The 14,596-nt window shown below is 37.4% G+C and overlaps 1 protein-coding gene across 4 annotated transcripts in view; it reads right to left on the bottom strand.

Moving 5' to 3' along the window:
• Window positions 1-4,494: 4,494 nt before the first annotated feature.
• The window catches only part of DBF4 (DBF4-CDC7 kinase regulatory subunit), a 32,832-nt gene continuing 22,730 nt past the window's right edge, over window positions 4,495-14,596 (bottom strand). For all 4 annotated transcript variants that reach the window (XM_064289959.1, XM_003407163.4, XM_064289958.1 and 1 more), the window contains 2 exons: window positions 13,164-13,288; window positions 4,495-11,168 (listed from right to left, as the gene is read on the bottom strand). In XM_064289959.1, coding sequence (XP_064146029.1) covers window positions 10,178-11,168; window positions 13,164-13,288 — 1,116 coding nt within the window. In that variant the 3' untranslated portion in view covers window positions 4,495-10,177. The remainder of the gene's footprint in view (window positions 11,169-13,163; window positions 13,289-14,596) is intronic.

Below are 14,596 nucleotides of genomic sequence, written 5' to 3'. Positions count from 1 at the left end.
TATGGATCTTGGCTGAAACCAAAGAATACCAGAAATATGTTTACCTGTGTTTTATTAAGAGTGTTAATCAGCTGACTTTAAAGTTATCTGGCATTCAACTGTGTGGATCATAATAAATTATGGATAACATTGTGAAGAACGGGAATTTCAGAACACTTAATTGTGCTCTTGTGGAACCTGTACTTAGACCAAGAAGAGTCATTTGAGCAGAACAAGGGGACACTGCATGGCTTAAAATCAGGAAAGGTGTGTGTCAGGGTTGTATTCTTTTACCACATTTATTCAATCTGTATGCTGAGTAAATAATTCAAGAAGCTGGACTATATGAAGAAGAATGTGGCATCAGGATTAGAGGAAGACTCATTAACAACCTGTGATACGCAGATGACACAACCTTGCTTGCTGAAAGCAAAGAAGTCTTGAAGAACTTACTGATGAAGATCAAAGACTACAGCCTTCAGTATGGATTACACCTCAACATAAAACAAAAATCCTCACAAATGGACCAACAAACAACATCGTGAGAAATGGCGAAAATACTGAATTTGTCAAGGATTTCATTTTACTTGCATCCACAATCAACACCCATGGAAGCAGCAGTCAAGAAATCAAACATATTGCATTGGACAAATATGCTGCAAAAAACCTCTTTAAAGTATTAAAAAGCCAAGATATCACTTCAAGGACTAACGTGCACCTGACCCAAGCCATAGTATTTTTTTTGTGTGTGTGTGCTTTAAGTGAAAGTTTACACATCAAGTCAGTGTCTCATACAAAAACTTATATACACCTTGCTATGTACTCCTGGTTGTTCTCCCGTTTAACAGCATGCTCCACTGTTCCACACTGTATTTCCCATGTCCATTCAGCCAGCTCCAGACAGGAGCAGCCTACATAGTCTCATGTGTCTACTTGAGCCAAGAAGCTTACTCCTCACCAGTATCTTATAGTCCTATAGTTCAGTTCAGTCCCTGTCTGAAGAGTGAAGGCATGGTATTTTCAATTTTCCCATATGCATGTGAAAGCTGGACAATGGGTAAGGAAGCCCAAAGAAGAACTGATGTCTTTGACTTACAGTGCTGGCAAAGAATATTGACTATACTATGTACTGCCAGAACAAACAAATCTGTCTTGGAAGAAGTGCAGCCACAATGCTCCTTAGAAGCAAGTATGGCAAGACTTCATCTCATGTACTTTGGAAATGTTATCATGAGGGACCAGTCCCAGGGGACAGACATCATGTTAGATAAAGTACAGCGTCATCGAAAAAGAAGAGAAAGACCTTCAATGAAATGGATTGACATAGTGGCTGCAATGATGGGTGTCTTAGTCATTTAGTGCTGCCATAACAGAAATACCACAAATGGATGGCTTTAACAAAGTGACACTTATATTCTCAGTTTAGTAGGTTACAAGTCCAAATTCAGGATGTTGGCTCCAGGGGAAGTCTTTCTCTCTCTGTAGGCTTTGGAGGAAGGTCCTTGTCCTCCATCTTCACCTGGTTGAGTAGCTTCTCAGGCCCAGGGACCCCACGTCCAAAGGACACGCTCTGCTCCTGGTGCTGCTTTCTTGGTGGTGACAGGGGACGGCCCCAGCAAGGGAAGATCCTCACTGTGCGTGCTGGCAGATAATCTGAAGAACCGACACATAGCCCTTTCCAAATTCATATGTTCAGGGAAACTTACTGAAACGGGCAAGCAGCTGCTCTCCAGTGGCGGCCGGCTGGAGTACTTTCTGCAACCACCTAGCAAGGGACTCAAGCTTATATACCATTCCAGCTGGAACCAAAGGTCATCGTTTTCTCCCACATCCTTGGGCAGTGTTCCCAGGGACTTCATGTCCAGGCCCAGATGTTTTCCTTTTTGTTGCTAAGGCATTCTTCGGCCTTGGCCACTGGTCCAGTCATGCCCCTCCTGGCCTTGTACCTTAGCCCCAGTCCATCCCGAATTCATCCCCAGCATGCTTCAGGGAAGATCAAAGCTTACTCCATTAGGGAGGGGATGCATATAGGTGAATAGCATTACCCTAGAGGTCGTATGAGGTCCCCAACTATCTGCTTGCTCCCCGTTCATCTCTTGAGAGATAAAAGGTGGTACAGGCCACACCCCGGGGAAACACCCTTTACCTTGGATCAGGGAGGTGACCTGAGTAAGGGTGGTGTTACAATCCCACCTTAATCCTCTCAATATAAAATTACAATCACAAAATAGAGGGCAACCACACAATGCTGGGAACCATGGCCTAAACAAGTTGACACATTTTTGGGGAGACACAATGCAATCCATGACAATGGGCTCAGGCATAGCAACAATTGTGAGGAAAAGCGCAGGACAGTGCTATGTTTTGTTCTTTTGTACATAGGGTGCCTATGAGTCAGAACTGACTTGATGGCACCTAAAAACAACAGCAACAAGTTTGTGACAATTGTTACAGCAGCAATACAAACTAACACACCTCTTATATGCTGACTGGATGTTGACAAGTAGGGTAACCTTGAGGAGCTCAGATTAGGTGGCTCTTTAAATAGTAGAGTGGAATGGAGTCCACTCCTTGTTTCCACCACCTGATGATACCAGCTAGACTTTCTTTGACCAAAAGTACATTTCTATAGTAAGTCCCTGGTATTTTAGACTTTGTTACAGCAGTCTTAGTTATCTAGTGCTGCTATGAGAGAAATACAAGTGGGTCGCTTTAATGAATGGAAATTTGTTTTCTCACAGTATGTTGTTAAGTGCTGTTGAGTCGGTTCCAACTCGTAGCAACCCTATGTACTACAGAACGAACACTGCCTGGTCTTGCACCATGCTAACAATTGTTATGCTTGAGCCCATTGTTGCAGCCACTGTGTCAGTTCATCTTGTTGAGGGTCTTCCTCGTTTTCACTGACCCTGTACTTTACCAAACATGATGTCCTTCAGGGCCTGATCCCTCCTGATAACATGTCCAAAGTATGTAAGATGCAGTCTCGCCATCCTTGCTGCAAAGGAGCGTTCTGGTTGTACTTCTTCCAAGACAGATTTATTCATTCTTTTGGTGGTCCATGGTATATTCAATATTCTTCGCCAACGCCACAAATCAAAGTTGTCAATTCTTCTTCGGTCTTTCTTATTCACTGTCCAGCTGTTGCAAGCATATGATGGGATTGCAAATACCATGGCTTGGGTCAGGCGTACCTTAGTCTTCAAGGTGACACCTTTCCTTTTCGGCACTTTAAAGAGGTCTTTGGCACCGTATTTCCCCAACAGAGTGCGTCTTTTGATTTCTTGACTGTGGCTTCCATGAGTATTGATTGTGGATCCAAGTAAAATGAAATCTTTGACAACTTCAATCTTTTCTCTGTTTATCATGATGTTGCTTATTGGTCCAGTTGTGAGGATTTTTGTTTTCTTTATGTTGAGGTGTAATCCAAACTGAAAGCTATAGTCTTTATCTTCATCAGTAAGTGCTTCAAGTCCTCTTCACTTTCAGCGAGCAAGGTTGTGTCATCTGCATAACATAGGTTAATATGTCTTCCTCCAATCCTAATGCCCAGTTCTTCTTCATACAGTCTAGTTTTTCAGATTATTCGCTCAGCATACAGATTGAATAGGTATGGTGGAAGGATACAACCCTGACGCACACTTTTCCTGACTTTAAACCATGCAGTATCCCCTTGTTCTGTCCAAACTACCTCTTGATCTATGTACAAGTTCCTCATGAGCACAATTAAGTGTTCTAGAATTCCCATTCTTCCCAAAGTTATCCATAACTTGTTATGATCCACACAGTCAACTTTGCATAGTCAATAAAGCACAGGTAAAGATCTTTCTGGTATTCTCTGCTTTCAGCCAGGATCCATCTGACATCAGCAAAGATATCCCTGCTTCCACGTCTTCTTCTGAATCCGGCCTGAATTTCTGGCAGTTCTCTGTCAATACACCTACCGCTGCAGCTGCTTTTAAATGATCTTCAGTAAAATTTTACTTGTGTGTGATATTAATGATATTGTTTGATAATTTCCACATTTGGTTGGATCACCTTTCTTGGGAATAGGCATAAATACAGATCTCTCCCAGTCAGTTGGCCAGGAAGCTGTCTTCCAGATTTCTTGGCATAGACAACTCAGAGCTTCCAGCACTGCACCCATTTGTTGAAACATCTCAATTGATATTCCGCCAATTCCTGAAGCCTTGTTTTTCAGCAGTGCCTTCAGAGCAGCTTGGACTTCTTCCTTCAGTACCATCGGTCCCTGATTATATGCTACTACTTGAAACAGGTGAGCGTCGACCAATTTTTTTTTTGGTATAATGACTCTGTGTATTCCTTCTATCTTCTTCTGATGCTTCCTGCGTCATTTAATATTTCCCCATAGAATCCTTCACTGTTGCAACTCAAGGCTTGAATCTTTTCTTCAGTTTTTTCAGATTGAGAAATGCTAAGCGTGTTCTTCCATTTTGGTTTTCCATCTCCAGCTCTTTACGCATGTCATTATAATACTTTGTCTTCTCCAGTCACCCTTTGAAATCTTCTGTTCAGCTCTTTTACTTCATCATTTCTTCCTTTTGCTTTAGGTACTTGACGTTCAGGAGCAAGTTTCACAGTCTCTTCTGACATCTATTTTGGTCTTTTCTTTCTTTCCTGTCTTTTTAATGACCTCTTGCTTTCTTCATGGATGATGTCCTTGATGTCATTCCACAACTCATCTGGTCTTCTGACATCAGTGTTCAGTGTGTCAAATCTATTCTTGAGATGGTCTCTAAATTCAGGTGGGATATACTCAAGGTCATATTTTGGCTCCGGTCAACCTCCTGATTTTCTTCAGTTTCAACTTGACCTTGCATATGAGCAACTGATGGTCTGTTCTGCAGCAGCCCCTGCCTTGTTCTTACTGATACTGAGGTTTTCCATTGTCTCTTTCCACAGATGTAGTCGATTTGATTCCTGTGTATTCCATCTGGCAAGGTCCACGTGTGTGGTCGCTGTTTATGTTGGTGAAAAAAGTTATTTGTAATGAAGAAGTCATTGAAGTTCTCACAATTTAGAAGACTAGAAATCTGAATTCAGGGTGCCTGTGCAGAGCAAGACCCTGTCCTCTGTGGTTAAAATCCTTGTCTCTTTTTACACTAGATACTTTGGTTATCATGTGGCAGATTTCTTCCCCTCCATTTGTGCTTGCTTGCTTAATCTGCTTTTATATCTCAAAAAGAGATTGATTTAAGACACAAAAACCAAAACTAAACCCACTGCCATCGAGTCAATTCCAACTCATAATGACCCAGTAGGACAGAGCAGAATTGCCCCATTAGGTTTCTAAGGCTGTGAATCTTTATGGAAGCAAACTGCTGTGTCTTTCTCCTGAGGAGCAGCGGGTGAGTTCGACCTGCCGACCTTTCAGTTAGCAGCTGAGTGCTTAACCACTGTGCCACCAGGGCTCCTGACTTGACATACCCCACAGTAATACTGCCTCATTAACATAACAAAGAAACCCATTCCCAAATGGGACTGTAACCACAGGTATAAGGGTTAGGATTTAGAACACATTTTGGGGGAGGGACATAATTCAATTAGTAAATTGGTGGTATTATAATTAATACACTGAAATACCAGGATCAGAAATAGAATCTGGAAATAATCCAGAGGACTCATTTGGAATTTGTGCATCCCATCCAAGAACTCCTGTTGAATTATCAACTGCAACTACCACCTGGCCACTTTGGGTTTCTTGGCAAGGAGTTACATCCTGGTAGCTGCAATTGATCCTGATTGATCCCCTTTGACTAAAGAACTTGTTGCCCAGCAGCTGGGAATACTGACAGTAGGTACCTTTTAGCTGTCATCTCCTTCAAGGATTGTCCCATGGCCATGCCCCTTCCTGGAGTGACCCACATGCAATGACTTATCTTCACCTAACTTAGGACAACTCTGAAAATTCCCGTGGGGTCAGCTGAAGAAGCCCTGGTGGCATAGTGGTTAAGCGTTCAGCTGCTAACTAAAAGGTTGGCAGTTCAAACCAACCAGCCACTCCAAGGGAGAAAGATGTGGCAGTCTGCTTCAGTAAAGATTACAGCCTTGGAATCCCTACGGGGCAGTTCTACTCTGTCCTATAGTGTCGCTTTGAGGCACAATTGACTCAATGGTAATAAGTTTCTGGGTTTGGGGGTCAGCTGAGGTCCAAAGGCATTCCTGAGAAAGCATTCTGCACAGTATTAAACTAAAAAAAAAAATTTTTAACTAAAAAAATTTTAATGAGCATGTATAAAGAATTTGCTATCCAGTTACTTTATACAGGTACATTTAACTTTTTGTAAAATATTTTTAGTGAGCAGAAAGTTTGAATACCATTAGTAAAACACATTAGTTTTAAAATATTGCATATATTTTTTTTCTTCCTTTAAAAATTCTCTCATGTTTAAAATTTACTTATTGGTAGATTCCACCACCAGCTGCCTTCAAGTCTGACTCATGGCTACCCCACATGTGTCAAGGTAGAACTGTACACCATAGTGTTTTCAATGGTTGATTTTTCTGAGGTAGATCATCAACCCTTTCTTTCAATGTACCTCTGGGTAGATTCAAACCTCTAACCTTTCAGTTAGCAGCCAGAGCTTAATCATTTGTACCACCCAGAGACTATATCCTGTAACACACACATACATACTTACACTGGAAGTTGTAGTCAAATTTTTGCTGTTTTCTTGTTAGGTTCCATCAAGTCTGTTCTGACTTACAGTGACCCTGTGCACAACAGAACGAAAAACTGCTTGACCCTGCACCATCCTCACAATTGTTGTTATGCTTGAGCCCATTGTTTTGGCTGTCGTGTCAATCCATCTCGTTAAGGGTCTTCCTCTTTTTCACTGATCTTTTACTTTAGCAAGCATGATGTCCATCTTCAGGTACTGATCCCTCCTGATAACATATCCAAAGTATGTGAGACGATGCTTCTAAGGAGTATTCTGGCTGTACTCCTTCTAAGACAGATTTATTCATTCTTTTGGCAGTCCGTGGTATATTAAATATTCTTCCCCAACACCATAATTCAAAGGCGTCAATTCTTCTTTGGTCTTTCTCATTCATTGTCCAGCTTTTGCACGCATATGAGGTGACTGAAATCACCATGGCTTGGATCAAGCACACCTTAATCTTCAAGGTGACATCTTTGCTTTTTAATACTTTGTCTCTTGCAGATTTGCCCAATGCATCGGCTGATTTGACTGTTGATTCCATGGGTATTTATTGTGGATCCAAGTAAAATGAAATCCTTGACAACTTCAATCTTTTCTTCATTTATCATGTTGCTTATTGATCCAGTTGAGAATTTTTGTTTCCTTTATGTTGAAGTGTAATCCATACTGGCGGCTATAGTCTTTGATCTTCATCAGTAAGCACAAGTCCTTTGCTTTCAGCAAGCAAGGTTGTTTCATTTGCGTATCACAGGTTGTTAATGAGTCTTCCTCCAATCCTGAAGCCCTGTTCTTCATATAGTACAGCTTCTTGGATTACTTGCTCAGAATACAGATTGACTAGGTATGGTGAAAGGATACAACCCTGACGCGCACTTTTCCTGACCTTAAACCACACACTATCCCCTTGTTCTGTCCAAACTACTGCTTCTTGATCTACGTACAGGTTCCTCATGAGCGCAATTAAGTGTTCTGGAATTCCCATTCTTCGCGATGTTATCCATAGTTTATGATCCAGACAGTCAAATGCTGAGAAGTAATTTAAAACACAAACCACAACAAAGTTTTCTTAAGGGAAACTTCTACAGATCTGTTTTATTAAATTTGATAATTTGACAGGATTCATGTAGCCCTAATCATTTATTTGAGATTTGAGGAAGTCAGCAAAAAGTACTGAAGATGACTGACTGGACTTAACACTATGATTCACAGTTAATCACAACTAAGTAAAATAAACAAGTACACAAGGACTACAAAGAATTTTAAGTTCTTTTCTAAGGAATTGATGATATCCTTCAGTAGGTATGTCTAAACCTGGTTTTCGGTTTCTTTTTTAGTCTTTTTTCCCCCAGTCCCATGCTGTTCTCCCACAATGTTCAAAGCTGACATGTATTTTTCTTGCATTGAAAGTGTCATTACATTTTGCTGACAAAATTATTTGATTGTCCAGAGCTCTTCCTACAGATTTTTTGGGGAGTGTGGGGAAGAGATTTTAAGGAGGCTTCTTCCCTCTAATACTGCCTTAAAAATGCTAATTAATGGCAAAAGGTTTGTAAAGGCCTGAATTGTTTTTTAATCTAAGATATGCAGAATCACCATTCTGCACAGGTGTATAATGTTGTTTCTTAATACAGAAAGGCTAGCTTATTGGTTGGAACTTGTAAAAACATGTCATAATACTTGATCAAATTGCAGGCTGGCTCTGTACCTGCACTCATCCCCTTGGTTGGGTGCCCAACAGCATACTACAAAGGACACAAACTGTAATGGCCCTGACTTGTTTATTTATTGACTTGTTCCAAATAAACTGAAATTTAAGCTTTTTTTAAGAGTACAGTACTCATTATAAAGCCCTTAGAGTCTTTTAAAAGCCCAGTATTCAAACTAATAGTTCAAAAATCGTGTAAAATATTAAGGTTAAGAAAGTACAGTAGTTCAGCTTGAGCCTTGTACTACGTATTAAATGCAGCTAAGGCACAACTCTAAATAATTGTGAGGGCTGACAAATGGCAACACTGCAAATTGAAGACTGTCACTCTCAAGTCAAAGCATCATAGAGGAGGTTTAAATACCTTTTAATTATTTGCATTTTTTTTTTGAGAATTGAGATAAAAATTGAAGTAAAAAAATTAATAATTTTCCAAGTTTCATGTAGATTTTTAGAAGGATGTCTGTAAAACCTGACAGATTCACATGCATACACATACACTTGTAACAGAAGATGCTACAGTATTAATTTACATTGGAAATAAGGTTTTCATGTATGCACTGTAAAGGATCTTTCATTGATACTATTTAAGGTACTGGTATAATTTTATAACCAATAAATATGTTGAAAAGCCAGTATTTTTCATTAATACTGTCAAAATAAATGTACAAATAAAATCATGTTGAGAGCCATATAGGATGCCAAACAAGACTATTAACCAAAGTTAATTTTTAGCAACAAGGTACTTACATAGTGTTCAGTGGCATCAATTTTTACTGTGAAAAACTGCCACTGGTTGTAAATTATATACTTCTGTAAGAATATATGCAAAGTCAAATGCCTCTTATACCCTCTATTATAAAGACAGTTCATATTTTTCTTTTATTTGAATTTTTCTTCCTCCAAATTATCATATTGTTCAGTGCCAGATTGAAGGCAATCCTCATATATATTTCAAAACTACAACTATTTAGAGCTCGATGCCATTCTTTCTTTCATTTCCTGATACCAAATCAGAGGGTAAAGAAAAAATTTCCGTTATCTAAAAAAGGTAAGCACAGTGGGGAAGGTATTACATTCTGTACGGTAATCTCATTAAGTTACTCCTTTCTGGATTCTATTTACCTCTACAAATAACTCTTCAGTGCCAAGTAGGTCACCCTCTTATAAGAGTATACTGTATCTAGACTATCACTGTTGATTTCTTCCATGAATTATGGAGTAAAGGGCTCGACACAACTTTTTTTCCTCGCTCACCTAAGCCAGGCAAAACGACTAACTGAGGCCAATTAAGGGAAAAAAAAAAAAATTACCACCAGCATAAATACCTTAAAAAATTCAACTTCAGTAAGAACATGGACTAGATGTATATTTGCATAACTTCAATTTAAACATTGCTCATATAAACTGTATCTAGTTTGTACAGATATAGTTTATATAAGCTATATTTGTACAAGAACAGTACCAATGTAAAAGTGTCTGTTTCTGATAATGATTTCCACAACCAAATATATAAAACCTTTTCCTTTCCATAAGAAATTTAGGTTTTCATAGGCAATATTGTCATGTTATCATAGGATTCTATTTAATAGACAATAAACAAAATGAGCCAGAAGTTTGTCCTGCAATTTTTCTATAATAGGTATTCAATTCTATTGAAAATGCAAACATGACCTTTATTGTTAATATTTACATATGGTTCTGTAAACAAAGTTGGCAAGAACATCCTAAGAATTTTTATACATATTTATAAAAATTTCAAAAGAATATGATCCTTACACTTCTAAAAAGTATACATTTTTAAGGACTAAAAGCCAGTAAATGTAGAATTTGAAGGGGAAGAAAAAAACATTGACAATAAGCTATTTGAATTTTCTTCTTCCCAAATATCTAAAGCATCACATGTACCACTGTTTTCAGGGTAGCTTGTGAAACCCAAAAATTCTGATTTCTCTTCACTAGTCTGAAATAAGTCCACTAAAGACTGAACTGGTGAACTACAAATTCTGTTTTCTTCTTGTGTGATCAGAAATTCAGTTCTTTTCTTATCTAATTCCACATTTGGTTCCAGATTTTCTTTTTTATTTCTTCCTAATAATAATTTCACTTTCCGATGGATTTTACCAGGAAGTACACTATCCATATTCTTGAGGTTGCATTCACTGGATTCCCTAGGAGGGTTATGGGATGGAGTCTTTGCTTGAATTGTCAGGTGCTCTTGTGAACTGTTCATTGCTATCAGACCAGAATCATGACCAAATATTGAGTGAAGGTCCTTTACCTTCAGATCCTCTGCCGGAAAAAGGATAGTATCTGACTTTTGTTTCAGTTGAGATGCACTATTATCCTTATTGAAACTGGAAACTTGTATAGTTGTCTGTAGTCTACATTGACAGCGATTCACCTTTAGTTCTTCCAAGTTACTTTCATTTACAATTAATTTATGTTCAGAAACATCAAAAATACATTCTTGTTTATTTTCATGTGAAGGCAGCTGTGTAAAATTCTGTTTAATGTCATTTTCAGCTGTATTTAATATGGAACATTTATCCATCTTTTCCTCACTGAGTTCTCTTGGTTCATCTGAAGGGAAGGGGATAGGTTCTGAAATAAGCACAAGCTCTTGTTCAGGTTCCTGGGTTTCTTTATACAGCAAACTCTGCTCCACTGCCTGTATAATATCATTTTCCCTGAAGTTCTTCTGAGGAATTTGTTGCAGTTCTAGCTGTTCTTTTGGTTTGGTCTTCTTCAGGACATTTGTAGTAAGAGGAGAAAGGGATCCAACACTGTATTTTATTCTTCACAGAGGGAAAAAAGAGAAAAAAAATAATTGTTATCAAAATAAATTTCAGTAGTAAAAAAAAATTAAATTAGTAAAACTATCTTTTAAACTATTTCACAAACTTATTTAGCTTACAAAACATTACATAAGTACAGAAATCTTAATATTTTGTCAAATTTACTTTAGATATTTTTGAGGTGATAAAACTACACATGTAACTGAAAACCCTAGGGTACTCCCTTCTCATGTGCATTCTTCCCCTTCCTCACAGAGGTAACCAATAACTGGATTAGATGTTTAAAACTAATTTTAATCATGTAAATCAAGGAAAGATGACAGTAAAGTGATGGGGATCTGCTACCAATTTTGTTTTCATTATCTTGAAATATAATGTATTTCTGTGCTTTGATATACACTAATGCTTGTCTCTTCATTTTACATAGTAACATAAAGAATGAGTATTTGGGGGAGGAATTAAGGCAGAAATATTTCTTATTTATATTTAAGTATAAAATATTTAATATCACGGTAAGTTGGAAACTTAGTAACTATACTTCTAAAGATGAAAAATTAGTAATACTTAAGTTTCACACAAATATTTGACCTGAAACCCTTTTCTTCCTGGAGCATCTTGATATCCTTGGGATGCTAGTTTCTATTAGACAATCCTAGATTATATATGGATAGAAAGAAAGTTAACAGCTTACCAATTACATTTTATATTACATATGTCAAAGATAACAATGAGAAATATAGAACTCTACCCACGTCTTCAACCAGAATGGTTCCTTTTATACTGTTTATACTTTCACTTATGATTTCCTTTGAACAAATGGGGGTGAAGGGGATGTAAAAACACTAATCCAACATTGCTCTTAAGTCCACAGAAGTCTAGATGACTTGCCAAAGGGGTAAAAGCAGTGCAGATAATAAATTAAGGATAATTAAGAGATTATGAAAAATCCAGCCTATGAATATAAATACTACTTTGGAATTTTGCTGAAGACAGTTTTTAAGGAATTTTAAAATTCTTATAGTAGCCAGAATAGTTTTAATAGTTGGAAATATGCCTCCTCTCCAAATGCCGTATTATTTATTAAATCAGTCATGAACAACCATTCTGAATGTTACAGAAATCTAAGGTTTAAAAACTATTCTACCTAGATCTAGCCAAAAAGCTTTCTAGTTATTTTCCAAAAACTGTATTTTGGTATCACATTTTCTAATCATCTTTATGTCTCAAGATTAATGTAAAGACATTAAGAACTGAATAATGTAGCCAGCTATCAGCAACTCTAGGCCATATGAAAGCGTTTCATTCTTATTTTGGATTTATGGGAATAATCTAACCAGTACCATTTTGTCAATGCGCAGTTGTACACTGAAGACAATCTACTCATATGTAAAAGTACTGTCAGTACCTTTAGTAAGTTTTATAGCAAAAAAAAGCTTAAGGAGAGATATTTAGTGAAAATATAAAGACTATGAAATTAGAGGCAAGTGACAAAAGGTTTTTAAAAACCCCTTAAGATTATCGAAAAATTTTATAAGCTTTTTTAGCCTAAGTGGATGGCAAACTTTATAATTCTAGACCAGGGGTTGAAAAACTATAGCCTGCAAGCCAAATCCAGCCTGCTGTCTATTTTTCTAAATGAAGTTTTATTGGAACACAGCCACATATTGTTTGTAGCTGCTTTCACACTACAATGGCAAAATTCAATAGTTGCAACAGAGATCTATGTCTCATAGAGCCTAAAATATTTACTATCTGGCTCTTTACAAAACAAGTTTGCTGACTTCTGTTCTAAACTACATTGTCAAAAAGACCTTAAAAGTAATCTAAAGTAAGCACTTTTGGTCATGGGGTGGGGCAAAGAGGGAGGAAATAATTAGTTCTGAACCATATTTACATCCTGGTAATACATACTCCTTCTAAGAATGCAAATTTTGTTATTTTTAGCTTAATAAATAAATATTTTAGTGAATCTTTAAACTTATATTGCGAAATTACCTTTTCTTTTTAGGTGTGTCCCTTTCACATTCCACTAAGTCAAAAACTAACTTAGATATGATATCATCAACAACTTGATACTGGTTGCTCTGTGCAAAGTTTCTGTGTTGTTCACATAGAAGATGCTAAAATAAAACATAAAAACATACAACTATATTTAAAAAAAAACAATATATGTCTTTTTGGTCAAGTTCCTAACATTTTCATGCCCCCCAAATTAGGTTTCCAATAAGTATTGCAATGAAAATATCCTTTACTTGACTTTAAAGGATGCTAAGAAATAAAATAACAGTAACATCTAGCACTTAAAGTGTGCTAATATTTTTGGAAAGCATTTTTCCCACTACTATATTTTATCTTTACACAATTACCACTAAGTAAGTAGGGCAAAGCTAGTAAAATATTAAGTGAGTGAAATATAATTTAATACACAAGAACCAAAACATACAGGAACCTAGATAGTAGACTAAACAAGCAAACTACACTGAATCCTGTGAAGTATTAAAAAACAAGAAAAAATTCTTAATTGAAGAACAAATTTAAGAATAAGTAAATAAAGGATCTCAACCAGTGCTCATAATAGAAATCACTTAATTGCTTATTCTCAAATATGTTCTTCATAATACAAACCCCCACATGTCTGTCAGTCTGTCATACTGTGGGGGCTTGCATGTTGCTATGATGCTGGAAGCTATGCCACCGGTATTCAGATACCAGCAGGGTCACCCATGGAAGACAGGTTTCAGTTGAGTTTCCAGACTAAGACCTGGCAGTCTACTTCTGAAAAGCATTAGCCAGTGAAAACCTTAAGAATGGCAGCGGAACATTGTCTGATGTAGTGTTGGAGGATGAGCCCCCCAGGTTGGAAGGCACTCAGAAGATGACTAGGGAAGAGCTGCCTCCTCAAAGTAGAAAAAAAAGTAGAGCTGACCTTAAATATGTGGATGGAGTAAAGCCTTCAGGACCTTCATTTGCTGATGTGGCATGACTCAAAATGAGAAGAAACAGCTGCAAATATCTATTAACAATTGGAACGTGGAATGTATGAAGTATGAATCTAGGAAAATTGGAATCATCAAAAATGAAATGGAACACATAAACATCGATATCCTAGGCATTAGTGACCTGATATGGACTGGTACTGGCCATTTTAAATCAGACAATCATATAGTCTTCTATGCCAGGAATGATAACTTGAAGAGGTATGGTGTTGCATTCATCACCAGAAAGAACATTTCAAGATCTACCTTGAAGTGCAACGCTGTCAGTGATAGGACAATATCCATAAGCCTACAAGGAAGACCAGTTAATAGGACCATTATTCAAATTTACAAACCAACCACTAAGGCCAAAGATGAAGAAACTGAAGATTTTTATCAGCTTCTGCAGTCTGAGGTTGTCGAATAAGCAATCAGGATGCATTGATAATTACT

This window comes from Loxodonta africana, chromosome 8 (assembly GCF_030014295.1).
Source record: "Loxodonta africana isolate mLoxAfr1 chromosome 8, mLoxAfr1.hap2, whole genome shotgun sequence".
NCBI classification, from domain to species: domain Eukaryota; kingdom Metazoa; phylum Chordata; class Mammalia; order Proboscidea; family Elephantidae; genus Loxodonta; species Loxodonta africana.
Note: the sequence above shows the minus strand (reverse complement) of the source record. Positions and strands in the feature narration are given on the sequence as shown.